The sequence below is a fragment of the Mobula birostris genome, chromosome 28, assembly GCF_030028105.1.
Source record: "Mobula birostris isolate sMobBir1 chromosome 28, sMobBir1.hap1, whole genome shotgun sequence".
Lineage (NCBI taxonomy): Eukaryota > Metazoa > Chordata > Chondrichthyes > Myliobatiformes > Myliobatidae > Mobula > Mobula birostris.
Genome location: NC_092397.1, coordinates 39,820,567 through 39,836,904, shown reverse-complemented (window position 1 = coordinate 39,836,904; position 16,338 = coordinate 39,820,567). Strand labels below are relative to the sequence as shown.

General features: G+C 47.1%; 1 protein-coding gene across 1 annotated transcript in view; it reads left to right on the top strand.

Annotated features, from left to right (window-relative positions):
• Positions 1-14,282: 14,282 nt before the first annotated feature.
• ppp2r5b (protein phosphatase 2, regulatory subunit B', beta) overlaps positions 14,283-16,338 on the top strand; it is a 244,383-nt gene continuing 242,327 nt past the window's right edge. The window contains exon 1 of the mRNA XM_072245916.1: positions 14,283-15,827. Within this exon, the coding sequence (XP_072102017.1) occupies positions 15,668-15,827 (160 nt within the window). The 5' untranslated portion in view covers positions 14,283-15,667. The remainder of the gene's footprint in view (positions 15,828-16,338) is intronic.

Genomic DNA, 16,338 nt, shown 5'->3' with positions numbered 1-16,338 from the left:
GTTCACACTCACCGAGTTTCCTCTCACTGTTGAACATTTCACATTCTACAATGAGTTCACACTCACCGAGGTCCCTCTCATTGGTGAATATTTCACATTCTACAATGACCACACACTCACCGAGGTCCCTCTCACTGGTAAACATTTCACATTCTACAATGAGTTCACACTCACCGAGGTCCCTCTCTCTGGTGAACATTTCACATTCTACAATGAGTTCACACTCACTGAGGTCCCTCTCTCTGGTGAACATTTCACATTCTACAATGAGTTCACACTCACCGGCGTCCCTCTCACTGGTGAACATTTCACATTCTACAATGAGTTCACAGTCACCAAGGTCCCTCTCACTGGTGAACATTTCACATTCTACAATGAGTTCACACTCACCGAGGTCCCTCTCTCTGGTGAACATTTCACATTCTACAATGAGTTCACACTCACCGAGGTCCCTCTCTCTGGTGAACATTTCACGTTTACAATGACCACACACTCACCGAGGTCCCTCTCACTGGTGAACATTTCACATTCTACAATGAGTTCACACTCACCGGCGTCCCTCTCTCTGGTAAACATTTCACATTCTACAATGAGTTCACATTCACCGAGGTCCCTCTCACTGGTGAACATTTCACGTTTACAATGACCACACACTCACCGAGGTCCCTCTCACTGGTGAACATTTCACATTCTACAATGAGTTCACATTCACCGAGGTCCCTCTCACTGGTGAACATTTCACGTTTACAATGACCACACACTCACCGAGGTCCCTCTCACTGGTGAACATTTCACATTCTACAATGAGTTCACATTCACCGAGGTCCCTCTCTCTGGTGAACATTTCACATTCTACAATGAGTTCACATTCACCGGCGTCCCTCTCACTGGTGAACATTTCACATTCTACAATGACCACACACTCACCGAGGTCCCTCTCACTGGTGAACATTTCACACTCTACAATGAGTTCACACTCACCGGCATCCCTCTCACTGGTGAACATTTCACATTCTACAATGAGTTCACACTCACCGAGGTCCCTCTCACTGGTGAATACTTCAGCCGAGCTTTCATTAAAGACTTCCTCTGATTCTAGGCACATATTTCCCCCTTTATCCCTCCAGTCATCCTCCTGTTCTTCATGTACGCAGGGGTTTCCTTAACCCTGCTCATCAGCGCATCTCATCTCCCCTTCAAGCTCTCCTCCTACTCAGAAACTACTTCCTGGCTACCAAATAACTCTGAAGAACCTTCTCTGAACTTTTCTCTCTAAATATTAAGTCTTTACCTTTCTTCATCTTCACTAGATGTTCCACATCACCTGTCAACCATGGTTTCTTCACCCTACCATCCTTTCATAGAAAACAGGTTACTAGGGAAAACATAGAACAGTACAGCACAGGAACAGGCCATTCGGCCCACAGTGTTATGCTGAACCAGCTAAAAAGTGAATCAAACACATCCGAACACTAACCCCTCCCTCCCACACAATGTCGTTATCCTTCTATCTTTCTTACATCCATGTGGCTATCCAAACGTCTCTTAAAAGCCTCTAATGTATCTGACTCTACCACCATACCAGGAGAGCATTCTAGGTATCCACCAGTCTCTGAGTAAAAAATTTGCCTCTCACATCCCCTTTGAACCTTCCTCCTCTCACCTTCAATGCATGCCCTCTGGTGTTACACTTTACGTAAGATGCTCCCTGTCTACTCTGTCTATGCCTCTCATAATCTTGTAAACCTCTATCAGATCTCCCCTCAGCCTCTGGTGCTCCAGAGAAAACAACCCAAGTTTGTCTCACCTCTTGTGACAGCACACAGCACATGCTGATCACCGAATTATAGGAAAGACGTCAACAAAATAGAAAGAGTACAGAGAAGATTTACCAGAATATTACCTGGGTTTCATCACCTAAGTTACAGAGAAAGGTTGAACAAGTTAGGTTTTTATTCTTTGGAGCGTAGAAGGTTGAGGGGGGACTTGATAGAGGTGTTTAAAATTATGAGGGGGATTGATAGAGTTGACATGGATAGGCTTTTTCCATTGAGAGTGGGGGAGATTCAAACAAGAGGACATGATTTGAGAGTTAAAGGGCAAAAGTTTAGGGGTAACATGAGGGGGAACTTCTTTACTCAGAGAGTGGTAGCTGTGTGGAACGAGCTTCCAGCGGAAGTGGTTGAGGCGGGTTCGATGTCATTTAAAGTTAAATTGGATAGATATATGGACAGGAAAGGAATGGAGGTTTATGGGCTGAGTGCAGGTCAATGGGACTAGGTGAGAGTAAGCATTCAGCACGGACTAGAAGGGCCGAGATGGCCTATTTCCATGCTGTAATTGTTATATGGTTTTATGTTTATATGCCCTCTAAACCAGGCAGCATCCTGGTAAAACTCTTCTGCACCCTCTCCAAAGCCTCAAGATTTTTCTTATAGTGGGTGACCAGAACTGCATGCAATACTCCAGATGTGGCCTAACCAGAGTTTTATAAAGTTGTAACATAACCTCTTGACTTTTGAACTCAATGCCTTGACTATTAAAAACAAGCATTCTTATCAACCTGTGTAGCCTCTTTCGAGGAACTATGAGCTTGGATCCCAAGATCTCTCTGCTCAGCAACGCTGTTAAAGATCTTGCCCTTAACAGTGTACTGTCTCCTTGCATTTTCCCAACCAAAGTGCAACATCTCACATTATCTGGGTTAAACTCCACCTGCCATTTTTCTGCCCACATCTGCATCTGGTCTGCATTGTGCTGTGTTCTTTACCAGTCTTCTACGATATCCACAACTGCACCAATGCTGGTATCATCCACAAACTTACATTTTCATTTAGGTCACAAACAGCAGAGGACAGAGCACAGATCCCTGCGGAACACCACTAATTACAGACCTCCAGCTCGAATCAGTCCTTTCAACCAGTACCTCCTGCCTTCTATGTGCAAACAGCCAATTCACTGTGGACCCCATGCATTCTAATCTTCTGGATTAGCCTCCCATGAGGGACTTCGTCAAATGCCTTACTAAAATCAATGTAGACAACATCCATGGCCCTGCCCTCATCAATATCTCCCGTCACCTTGTCAAAAATCTCAGTCAAGTAGGTAAGGCACAACTTGCCCCACACAAAGACATGCTGGCTGTCCCTAATTAGCCCATGGGCTTCCAAATGCTCATATATCCTATCCCTAAGAATATTCTCCAGCAAGTTCCCTCCAACTGACGTGAGACTCACCAATCTATAGTTCCAAGGATTTTCCTTCTTGTACAACATTATCCACTTGCCTGTCCTCCGGGGCCTCGCCTGTGACTAGGGAGGACATGAAGATACAGGTCAAAGGCCCAATAATCTTGTCTCTTGCTTCCTTCAATAACCTAGGGTAATCCCATTAAGCCGTGGGGATTTAGGACGCCCAGCATTTCCTCCTCCTTTTCCTCTAAACGCCATAACATATTTATACACTTGCCCAACACTTCTACCTCCTTGACCTCTAAACACCCTGTATACACTCAGCACTGATCTCCTGGTCTTCCATATCCTTTTCCTCAGTGAATACTGAAGCAAAGAACTCATCAAGTACCTCACTCACATTCTCCGCATCCAAGCAAATGTTCCCCCCTTTATCCCTGAGTGGTCCCACCCTCTCTCTAGTTATCCTCTTGCTCCTGATGTATGTATAGAATGCCTTGGGATTCACCTTAATCCTACTTGGCATGGCCCCTCCTGGCTTTGCTAATTCCCTACTCTAGTTCTTTTCTGACTTCATGTGCTTCATCTAATCCTGACTTTTGAAGTTTTACATACTTTCCCCATCTCTTCCTGACTAAATTCACCACTTCTCTGGACATCGAAGGCTCTCTTATCTTTCCATCCCCGTCCATCCTTCTGACAGGAAGGTACCTTTCCTGAACTCTGAGCAATTGATCTTTAAACACCCTCCGCATTAACTTTCCCCGCGTCAATGGCAAAATGTAGCCCAGAACACCAGGCAAATGCTCCCCAAACAACCTCCACGTTTCCATTGTGAATTTCCCGGAGGACAATTTACGCTCTCAGTTGGTGGCCTCTAAACTTCTCACACCTCCCTCACCTCTGGGAAGAAGATTTATCAGTCCTCCGAAGACACACCAGGCCCGACCTCAATTGCAAGGAACGATGGACAATGAGTGAAAAAGTGTCGTGATTTGAGTCGGCCACTCTCACCTCACACGCTCTCCTCTGTTGTCTGAGGTTGTAATAATCTGCAGCTGAGCGGCGCTGGACAAACCCAGACGGAGCATCAGAGAGGAGTTAGGGATGAGGAATGTCGATTAATTGACCATGATGAATCGTTCCCAGAGTGTAGTCAACTGGCAGGGCAGCACCGTCCCACAGAGAGAGAAGAAACTGTGATTCAGAGTTAGGTTCACCATGATCCTGACCCCCAGCAATATGTGTGTGTGTCTGTGATTGTCTGTGTGTGTGTGTGTGTGTATGAAATTTAAAATTCTTCGTGTCATGGCATGGGATTTCCCCTGGGTGCTCTGGATTCTCTGACATATCCCCACAGTGCGTTAATGGACAAAGTAAATTGCCTCTGGTGAGTGGGTGCATTTCTGAGTACTTTAGTGCGATTAGTGGGAAGTTAGAGGATTGGAAAGCTTTTAAAAACCAATGGAAGGCAACTAAAAAAAACTGTAAGGAGATGAAAAGATGAAATGGGAAGGTCTAGTAGGCAGCCGTCGATCCCGGGGGATCATGGGTTTGCGCCTCTGGTGGACTGTGTCCTCTCCAGGGTGGGAAGATTTGAAGAACTGGCTGTTGCCCATGCAGTGGGTTCCCCCTCTTCACGTCACTGACGTAGTCCAAGGGAAGGGCAAGCACCGATAACAGCTTGGCACCAGTGTCGTCGCAGAGGTTACCAGAATGAAGTTGTAAACAACATCAAACTGCCTTAGGGACCCCGGATTTCTTCCTCGTGGTTTACTCCTGAAGCCTTTCCCATGGGTGGGTGTGGCTGCAAGGCAGCAGGGGTTTAAAATCAGAGTTCTCCTTCTCCTAGCTGGGCTGACGAGTCCCACCTGCCTGAAGCAACTGGTTCTGAGGTGCCAGTGGTCCGCATTTGCCCGTCTCTTGTCCGTAGAAACAGTTCCGCCGGGCCTAGTAGCTAAGCCACGTGTGAAGGCCAAGATTTGGACTTGGTTGTCAGAGGCTGTTAGAGACGCACGCTATTTGGAGCACCTTATAGGTAGAGGGAGCTTATCTCCACTACCACCCCTGGCTATGACAACCGTAGGGAAGCTAGCCAATAATATCAAAGAGGATATTAAACGCTTTTTCTTCAGATATACAAAGAGTAAAAGAGAAGTGAGAGTGGATACCGGACCACAGGAAAATGACACTAGAGAGGTAGTAATGGTGGACAATGAAATGGCAGACAAGCTTAATAATTCTCAAGAGCCCTCCCTGATCTTTGCTTCCTAAATTGTAAATCTGTTTCTTTCTTCCTCTTGGCTAGTTGTTCCCCATCGCCTGTCAACCATGGTGCCTTCACCCTACATTCCTTCCCTGCCTCAATGGGACAAAATTGTCCTGCACCCCAGGGAAGTGCTCCCTCACCAACCTCACCTTTCCATTGCCCATTTCCCCGGGTACATCAGCTCCCAAGTTCTTGCCTAATAGCATCATATTTCACCCTCCCCCAATTAAACACTCTCCTAGTCTGACAGTCCTCATTGAGGGATCGGAAGTGGGGAGAGTGAGCAATTTCAAGTTCTTGGGAGTCTTTAGCTCTGAGGATCTAACCTGGACCCAACATGTCGACAACAGGAATTCTGCAGATGCTGGAAGTTCAAGCAACACACATTGCTGGTGAACGCAGCAGGCCAGGCAGCATCTCTAGGAAGAGGTACAGTCGACGTTCACCAGCAACTTTGATGTGTGTTTCCCAACATGTCGATGCAGCTACAAAGAAGTCATGACGGTGGCTATATTTCATTTGGGGTTTGAGGAGATTTGGTTGGGGAGCATTCTGACTGGCTGCATCACCTTCTGGTATGGGGGGGATTCACTGCACAGGATCAAGGTAAGCTACAGAAAGTTATAAACTCTTTCCAATAGTTTTATTAATTTATATATATATATATCTAAGAATACAGAGTACAGGAAAAAATATATATGTCAATACATTAAACTAAATCGCATATAGAGACTCCTTACCCTATATTCGTACAAGTCAATTAGTTCGTAACATTGAAAAATAATAATTTTATTATATAAAAAAAATCTAACCCACTACCAAGACCGAAGCTGATTAGTAGAGAAAAAAGAAAAAAGATTGTTCGTTATCATTTGCGATTTAACAGCAAATCAAAGGTTTTGAAAATAATTCAGAAAAGGTCCCCACAATGTTTGAAAGTCTTGATTAGATTCAAAGATTGAACATCGAATCTTCTCTAAATTTAAACATGATGTCATTTATTAGCAGAATTTAAACATGACGTAACCATTGGGTGTGAATAGGAGGGGCCACATGTTTCCATTTAAGTAAAATGTCCTTCTGGCTATAAGAGACATAAAATCCAAAATGTGCAAATCAGATGGCTCCAAAATAATATCCTTTCCTCCAACAATACCAAATAAAACAGTCAAAGGATTAGGCTTGAAATTTACTTTAAAAAGTATCGAAAAGGTTTGAAATACTTCTTTCCAATATTTTCCAAGACTCAGGCATTTCCAAAACATATGAATGAGTGAAGCTTCTCTATTATTACATTTATCACAATATGGATATATATCTAAGTAAAAATGAGACAACTTATCCTTAGGCTATGGACCACTATAAATTGAAGGAGAGAGTGACGGGCACATAACGATGAAGTGCTGACCAATTTAAAAATTTGATTCCAAGTTTCCTCAGAAATTGAAGTCTGTAAATCTTGTTCCCAAAGATTTTTAAGTTTATCCAAAGGAACACTTCTCATTCCCAACAGCATATTATAAATATTAGATATAGATCCATTATAAAAAGGATTCAGATTAAAGATTACATCTAGTAGATTCTTATCAGGACTTTTAGCAAATGTATTTATTTGGGACTGTAAAAAAATCTCTTTTTTGTAGATATTAAAAAAATGCGTTTTGGGTATACTATATTTAGTTGACAATTGTTCAAATGAAAAAAGACTTCCTTCTACAAACAAGTCCTGAAAGCATTTAATACCTAATCTATCCCATTCTTTAAAAGCCACATCAATCATAGAGGGTTTAAAAAATAATTAGAAAAAATGGGACTCAAAAGAGAAAATCTCAATAAGCCAACATATTTTACCTATTATTTAACCAATTTACCTATTTAGGTGTAACAATCACTAAAAATTTTAAGTGTCTATTTAAAGAAAATTTCTTACTCTATTGAATCATGTAAAAAGAATACTATCAAATTGGTCGCCTCTTTCGTTATTGTTAATTGGTCGAATTACCTCTAACAAAATGAATATATGACCTAAATTTATATATCTTTTTCAGGCATTGCCAGTTTTCATTCCTAAGTCCTTTTTCTGATTCTCTTGACTCTATTATATCTTCTTGTATATGGAAGAATAAGCGTTTTAGATTAAATAAAATTCATCTTCAGAAAGATAAATAGAATGGAGGATTAGCCCTACCAAACTTTAGATTTTATTATTGGGCAGTTAATATAAGAAATCTTACATTTTGGTTATATTATATACAAACGTTTGTAAATCGTGAGGACTGCCCGATGTGGGTATTTTTAGAAGCTAATTCTGTTAATAAATTCTCTATTATTTCTCTTCTTGGATCCTCACTTCCTTTGTCTTTGAGTAAGTTAACTGATAATCTGGAGGATTTGGATACAATTCCGAAAGTTATAAACTCAGTCAGCTCCACCATGGGGACCGGCCTCCCCAACATCCAGGACATCTTCAACAGGTGATGCCTCAGAAAGGCGGCATCCATTATTCAGGACCCTCGTCACCCCGGACAGGCCCTCTTTCATTGCTACCATCAGGGAGGAGGTACAGGAGCCTGAAGACACACACGAAAACATTGAACCCATGAACCAGTTTTTAAAAAATCTATTTTAGCAGTATTATTTAATTGAACACTTTATATATATTTACTACAAGTAGACTTCTTACTGCAATTTACAGTTATTTATTAACATGCCAGTGATTTTCTGATCATGTTTTACAGCAGCAGGGCAGTACAACTAAAATTACTCTGAGTTCCACCAGCCAAAACGAATCAGAAGGTCAGGTTCATGGAATCAAGCTCCTTCAGCTCTTCCCGATGGAAGTACTGTGAACACGGTAGGCCTAGGTTAGTCACGGCAGGTCCTGATTGGTCACGGCAGTAATGTGAACACGTCAGGTCCTGGTTGGTCACTGTAGTAAAGTGAACGTGAACGCTCCTAGTTGGTCATGTTAGAAATGTGAACATGACATGTCCTGTTCAGTCACGGTAGTAATGTGAAGGGTCAGGTCCTGGTTGGTGACAGTAGTAATCTGAAGAGGACAGGTCCTGTTCGGTCACGGTAGTAATGTGAAGGGTCAGGTCCTGGTTGGTGACAGTAGTAATCTGAAGAGGACAGGTCCTGGTTGGTCACGGTAGTGATGTGAAGAGGACAGGTCCTGGTTGGTGAGGTAGTAATCTGAAGGGGACAGGTCCTGGTTGGTCACGGCAGTAATGTGAAGGGGACAGGTCCTGGTTGGTCACGGCAGTAATGTGAAGAGGACAGGTCCTGGTTGGTGAGGTAGTAATGTGAAGGGGACAGGTCCTGGTTGGTGAGGTAGTAATGTGAAGGGGACAGGTCCTGGTTGGTGAGGTAGTAATGTGAAGGAGAGAGGTCCTGGTTGATGAGGTAGTAATGTGAAGAGGACAGATCCTGGTTGGTGAGGCAGTAATGTGAAGGGGACAGGTCCTGGTTGTTGAGGTAGTAATGTGAAGGGGACAGGTCCTGGTTGGTCACGGTAGTGATGTGAAGGGGACAGGTCCTGGTTGGTGAAGTGGTAATGTGAAGGGGACAGGTCCTGGTTGGTGAGGTAGTAATGTGAAGGGGACAGGTCCTGGTTGGTGAGGTAGTAATGTGAAGGGGACAGGTCCTGGTTGGTGAGGTAGTAATGTGAAGGGGACAGGTCCTGGTTGGTGAAGTAGTAATGTGAAGGGGAGAGGTCTTGGTTGGTGAGGTAGTAATGTGAAGGGGACAGGTCCTGGTTGGTGAGGTAGTAATGTGAAGGGGACAGGTCCTGGTTGGTGAGGTAGTAATGTGAAGGGGACAGGTCCTGGTTGGTCACGGTAGTGATGTGTAGAGGACAGGTCCTGGTTGGTCACGGTAGTGATGTGAAGAGGACAGGTCCTGGTTGGTGAGGCAGTAATGTGAAGGGGAGAGGTCCTGGTTGGTGAGGTAGTAATATGAAGGGGAGAGGTCCTGGTTGGTGACAGTAGTAATGTGAAGGGAGAGTCCTGGTTGGTGACAGTAGTAATGTGAAGGGGACAGGTCCTGGTTGGTGAAGTGGTAATGTGAAGGGGACAGGTCCTGGTTGGTGAGGTAGTAATGTGAAGGGGACAGGTCCTGGTTGGTGAGGTAGTAATGTGAAGGGGAGAGGTCTTGGTTGGTGAGGTAGTAATGTGAAAAGGACAGGTCCTGGTTGGTCACGGCAGTAATGTGAAGGGGACAGGTCCTGGTTGGTGAGGTAGTAATGTGAAGGGGACAGGTCCTGGTTGGTCACGGTAGTGATGTGAAGAGGACAGGTCCTGGTTGGTCACGGTAGTGATGTGAAGAGGACAGGTCCTGGTTGGTGAGGCAGTAATGTGAAGGGGAGAGGTCCTGGTTGGTGAGGTAGTAATATGAAGGGGAGAGGTCCTGGTTGGTGACAGTAGTAATGTGAAGGGAGAGTCCTGGTTGGTGACAGTAGTAATGTGAAGGGGACAGGTCCTGGTTGGTGAAGTGGTAATGTGAAGGGGACAGGTCCTGGTTGGTGCGGTAGTAATGTGAAGGGGACAGGTCCTGGTTGGTGAAGTAGTAATGTGAAGGGGACAGGTCTTGGTTGGTGAGGTAGTAATGTGAAGAGGACAGGTCCTGGTTGGTCACGGCAGTAATGTGAAGGGGACAGGTCCTGGTTGGTGAGGTAGTAATGTGAAGGGGACAGGTCCTGGTTGGTCACGGTAGTGATGTGAAGAGGACAGGTCCTGGTTGGTCATGGTAGTGATGTAAAGAGGACAGGTCCTGGTTGGTGAGGCAGTAATGTGAAGGGGAGAGGTCCTGGTTGGTGACAGTAGTAATGTGAAGGGAGAGTCCTGGTTAGTGACAGTAGTAATGTGAAGGGGAGAGGTCCTGGTTGGTCACAGTAGTGATGTGAAGAGGACAGACTCTGGTTGGTGAGGTAGTAATGTGAAGGGGACAGGTCCTGGTTGGTCACGGCAGTAATTTGAAGAGGACAGGTCCTGGTTGTTGAGGTAGTAATGTGAAAGGGACAGGTCCTGGTTGGTGAGGTAGTAATGTGAAGAGGACAGGTCCTGGTTGGTGAGGTAGTAATGTGAAGAGGACAGGTCCTGGTTGGTCACGGCAGTAATGTGAAGGGGACAGGTCCTGGTTGGTGAGGTAGTGATGTGAAGAGGACAGGTCCTGGTTGGTCACGGTAGTGATGTGAAGAGGACAGGTCCTGGTTGGTGAGGTAGTAATGTGAAGGGGACAGGTCCTGGTTGGTCACGGCAGTAATGTGAAGAGGACAGGTCCTGGTTGGTGAGGTAGTAATGTGAAAGGGACAGGTCCTGGTTGGTGAGGTAGTAATGTGAAGGGGACAGGTCGTGGTTGGTCACTGTAGTGATGTGAAGAGGACAGGTCCTGGTTTGTCATAGCAGTGATGTGAAGAGGACAGGTCCTGGTTGGTGAGGCAGTAATGTGAAGGGGAGAGGTCCTGGTTGATGAGGCAGTAATGTGAAGGGGAGAGGTCCTGGTTGGTGAGGCAGTAATGTGAAGGGGAGAGGTCCTGGTTGGTGAAGTAGTAATGTGAAGGGGACAGGTCCTGGTTGGTGAGGTAGTAATGTGAAGGGGACAGGTCCTGGTTGGTGAGGTAGTAATGTGAAGGGGACAGGTCCTGGTTGGTGAGGTAGTAATGTGAAGAGGATAGGTCCTGGTTGGTCACGGCAGTAATGTGAATGGGACAGGTCCTGGTTGGTGAGGTAGTAATGTGAAGGGGACAGGTCCTGGTTGATGCGGTAGTAATGTGAAGAGGATAGGTCCTGGTTGGTGAGGTAGTAATGTGAAGAGGATAGGTCCTGGTTGGTGAGGTAGTAATGTGAAGGGGACAGGTCCTGGTTGGTGAGGTAGTAATGTGAAGGGGACAGGTCCTGGTTGGTGAGGTAGTAATGTGAAGGGGACAGGTCCTGGTTGGTGAGGTAGTAATGTGAAGAGGATAGGTCCTGGTTGGTCACGGCAGTAATGTGAAGGGGACAGGTCCTGGCTCGTCACAGTAGTAATGTGAAGAGGACGGGTATTGGTTGGTGATGATCTTTAATGATGGATGCCCCTCCCCTTGAAGATGAATGTGATGGTGGAGGGTATTAGGTCTGTGATTGTTGTGGCTCAGCCTCTTGTGACCCTGGACATCGGAGGCAATCCAACGAGAAGCAAGAGCAGGCACAGCACACTGATTCGTGCAGCACGTCACCAGACACAGTCTGTCTGCAGTTGGTCTGCAGTAGGCCACCAGACACAGCCCCCAGTCTGAAAGCCAGACCTCCATAACATACTGTGAATGCTAACACAAACCAAATTTCGTATCCAATTGATTAGCTAACGTAATCAAACCTTCTGGACTTGCCTTCTCTGAGGAACGTTGTCAAAGGCTTTGCTGAAATCTATGTAGACAATATGTACTATTCTGCCCTCATCCACACTCACTGCACTGTGCTACAGCACTGTGGAAAATTCCTAGGCATGTATACACAGCTATGGTGCCTGAGACTTTCACACAGTACCATATTTGTCGACATGGAGCGGAGAGCCAGATTGTAAATCTGGCGGGAGCTAAGGATGTTGGGAATGGTGAGGGTGGGGCGTCGTGGGAGGGGTGTGGGACAGGTGGCAGAGAAGGAGTGTCAGGGGTGGGTACAGACACACCCAGCCCTGAGACACCAGGCAGGGTTGTTTGATTCCAAACAATTGGTTTATTGATCATTACAGAATGTCTCTCTGGTGCTTCCCGCTCCCTCCCCTCTCCCTTCCCCTTTTCCCAACCATGATTCCCCTCTCCCTGCCCCCTTCCCACTCTCAGTCCATAATAGAGACCCAGATCAGAATCAGGTTTATCATCGCTCACACACGTCATGAAATTTGTTTATATTTCGCAGCAGCAGCAGTACTGCGCAATACATAAAATTATGACAGTACTGTGCAAAAGTCTTAAGCCCCCTGGCTACATATATGTGCCTGAGGTTTTTGTACGGTATTGTATAGCTGGGGTGCCAAAGACTTTTGCACAGTTCTGTACTTTAAAGAACTGAATGAAATTTGGGAGGCATGATTTCTCAGACTCTGTGCTGGCTATCCCGAAGCAGCTCTCGTGTTCGAGGTGAAGATGGCCCCTCTCATGCACGAAGATGCTCCCAGGGCAGTACCGGGGGAGAGGCGCAAATTCTTTCAGAAGAGGCCACACTCGCCACTTTGAGTGTGTATTTAGCACGGTCGTGATGGCGGCAGTAATTGTCCCCGTGAGTCCCCAGGATCATCATCTCCCTGACGATTAGCTTTGCCTTTGGGAAGGCGTCGTGTCAAACTGATGGCAGTATTTCTTTCATTAACTCCTCGGCTAACCTTTGTAGTTCCACCGTGGCTTCAAATTGTCTTGGGGCTTCTCCAGGTGCGACGTAAGTGGAAGATTGTTCGTTCATTTTGTGGCATGCCATAGGACATAGGCAATCATGGTTTATCCATGATCATGGATTATAGAACATAGAAACCCTACAGCACATTACAGGCCCTTTGGCCCACAATGATGTGCCAACCATGTAACCTACTCTAGAGACTGCTGCGAATTTCCCTACTGCATAGCCCGCTACTTTTCTAAGCAGCATGTATCTACCTAAGGGTCTCTTAACAAACCCTATTGTATCCACCTCTACCACCGTCACTGGCAGTGCATTCCACGCACTCACCACGCTCTGTGTGAAAAACTTATCTCTGACATCCCCCTTGTACCTACTTCCAAGCACCTTAAAACTATGCCCCCTTGTTTTCACCATTTCAGCCCTGGGAAAAAGCCTCTGACTATCCACACGATCAATGTTTCTCATCATCTTATACATCTGTCATCATTGCTCCAAGCAGAAAAGGCCAAGTTCACTCAACCTCTTCTCATAAGGCACACCCTCCAATCCAGGCAATATCCTTGTAAAGCATCTGCAGAATTCCTGTTGTTTGCGTTTTAAAACATCCTTGTAAATCTCCTCTGCACTCTCTCTATAGTATCCACATCCTTCCTGTAGCAAGGTGACCAGAACTGCACACAGTACTCCAAATGGGGTCTGACCAGGGTCCTATTCAGCTGTAACATTACCTCACGGCTCTTGAACTCAGTCCCATGGTTGATGAAGGCCGACACACCATGCAGCTTCTTAGCAGCACTGTCAACCTGCACAGCAGCTTGATTGTTCATGGCAAATCTTCTTACAGAAGTGGTTTGCCATCGCCTCCTTCTGGGCAGTGTCTTTACAAGACGGGTGACCCCAGCCATGATCAATACTCGTCAGAGATTGTCTGCCTGGTGTCAGTGGTCACATAACCAGGACCTGTGATCTGCACCGGCGGCTCATACGACCGCCCACCACCTAAACCCAGGCACCCTGATCGTGGCAGGGTAAGTACATGCCACACCTTGCCCCAGGGTGACGTGCAGGCCTGCGGGGTGAGGAAGCACCTCACACCTCCTTTGGTAGAGACCCTGCCACCCAAATGGAAGATATATTTGTTTAAAATGCCAGATGCTGCTGTCTATTTCCCTGTACCCCAGATAGGCCCTAGGCAGGGGAAGGAAATAGTGGGGCCGGCAAGCTTCTTTCAATATGAGGGTCAAAGGGCTGGACTGGCAAGACATGAGATACATTGCGATTGCGGACAAGGGCAAATTTTTTTTAATAAGTAGACTACAACTCCCAAAAGGCTAGGCGCATTTACGTCTGCGCAACAGCGGCGCTGGTGATGTAATGCGAAGCTGATGATGCAAGTGTCGGATATAACGGGCCAATGGGGAGGGGTTGGGGAGTCACGTGCCGTGGGCGGGGAGAGGTTACATTGTGTCAGCGCGCGGCTGCAGTGCAATATCGGGGCCGCGGCCCAAGCGACGGATCCAGGCCGGCCCCCGAGCGCGACCCCCGGGCTGCCCGAGAGACGGAGCCCGGAGCAGCGGCCTCGCCTACCTGCGGGAGTGTGCCGGCCTCGTCCCAGCCGCAGCACCAGGGAGATGGGAGGAGACCCGTCCGCCTGACCTGGAGTGGCAGCCTGATGGTAAACGGGCACCGTCCGGAGCTAATTCCCCCCCGCCAACGGGAGAGCAGAGATAAACCCAGCCAGGGAATCTGGGAATATTGAACTCATCCCATCGAGGAAATCTGGGAATAACGAGATAATCCCATCCAAGGATCTGGGAATACCGATCTAAACCCATCGAGGAAATCTGGGAATACTGAACTAAACCCAGCCAGGGAATCTGGGAATACTGAGCTAATCCCAATTCAGAATCTTGGAATACCAAGATCATCCCACTTTGGAAATATCAAACTAATCCCAGCCAGAAAATCTGGGAATACTGTTTTAATCCCAGCCAGGGATCTGGGAATACCGAACCAATTTCAGCAACAGAACTGGGTGCATTGTGCTAATCCCAGTGAGTATACCTGGAACCCTGTGCTAAAGGGTTCCCAGCTAAACTCTGCCAGAAAACTAGGACGTGTGAAATTTATCCCAGCTAGGTCTGGGAAAGGTTTTTCTAAATCTCTCCTCAGCTGCTAAATTGTTCTTCCTAATTCTGGAGCTGATTGTGAGGATCGGCCCTACCAGGGAATAGCATTGGCCCTTCTAAGTCTCTGGAAACCTCTGGCAGGCTTGTACCAAACAGAGTAATTGAAGGTGGGTAGCTACCTGCGTAAGAGTGTGTCGAGGATTGGAGCAAAGGTCTGACACCGGCCTGTACTGGAGTGTTTCAGAAACAGCAGCAAAACCCAGGGAAATTGAAGATTGTGTCGGCAAAACCCGGCAGTGGGATCAACAGGCTCGGTTGGAGAATCCCGGCAGCAACATTCCCAAAACCCCAGTTGGGGGGGGGGGGTCAACCAGCTCCTGTGGTTCAGAACATTTCTGGGATGAGGACTGAACTTGAAATATTCCCTGGAATCCTGTGATCGCTCTGGTTTTCCTCTCGGTGACATCAGGGCAGGAGATTGCTGGGTGACTTGCCAGGGGGGCTGGAGGAGTTGGAGATCCTGTGAGGCCAGTGTTGGGAAACGCTCCCTCCCTTCTCCCCCACCCCTGCTGTTTCCATTCTGTTGACCCAGAGATGGGCTCGGTTGGCGAGTGAGTGGACAGCCCGAGTGTTTTGTTCCCCGCCCAGCTCCCCCGGGCAGCGAGCAGCCTTCCTCTGGCCCACCCCCCAGCTTGCCTGTGTGCCATGGAGCCCAAAGTGACCTCACCGGTGACGGCGGCCGAGAAGGTGGATGGTTTCAGCCGCAAGTCAGTGCGGCGAGCGCGGCAGAGGAGATCACACGGGTCCTCCCAGTTCCGGTATCAGAGCAGTCAGGTGGAGCTCACCCCTCTGCCCCTCCTGAAAGGTAAGCCTGGTCCTCCAATCACCCCCATCCCCCCAGTCATTGTTTTCCCCCCCTCCGTTGGCCGGAAGCGTTTGGTGGGGGAGAGGCTGCACAAACTTGGGTTGGGTCCTCTGGGGTGACGGAGCCTGAAGTTGCACCTGAGAGAGGTTGATAAAATTGGGTAGATGTTCAGAAATCTTCTGACAGGCTGGAAAGGATGGAGAGAATTTTTATTTGTTTATTTAGAGATAGAGCGAGGGGAGGGCCAGGCCTTCTGGGCAGTGCTGCCCAGCATCCCACCCATTTAACCCCAGCTTAATCACAGGACAATTTACAGTGACCCATTGACCAAGCAACTGCATGTCTTTGGACTGTAGGAGGACACTGGAACTCCCGGTGGGAACCCATGGGGAGGATGTACCCATTCCTTGCAGGCAGTGGCGGGAATTGAATCCGGGTCACTGGTAGTGTAAAACGTTGTGTTAACCACTACACTACTGTACGGTGGGAATCAAACCCGGGTCGCTGGTAC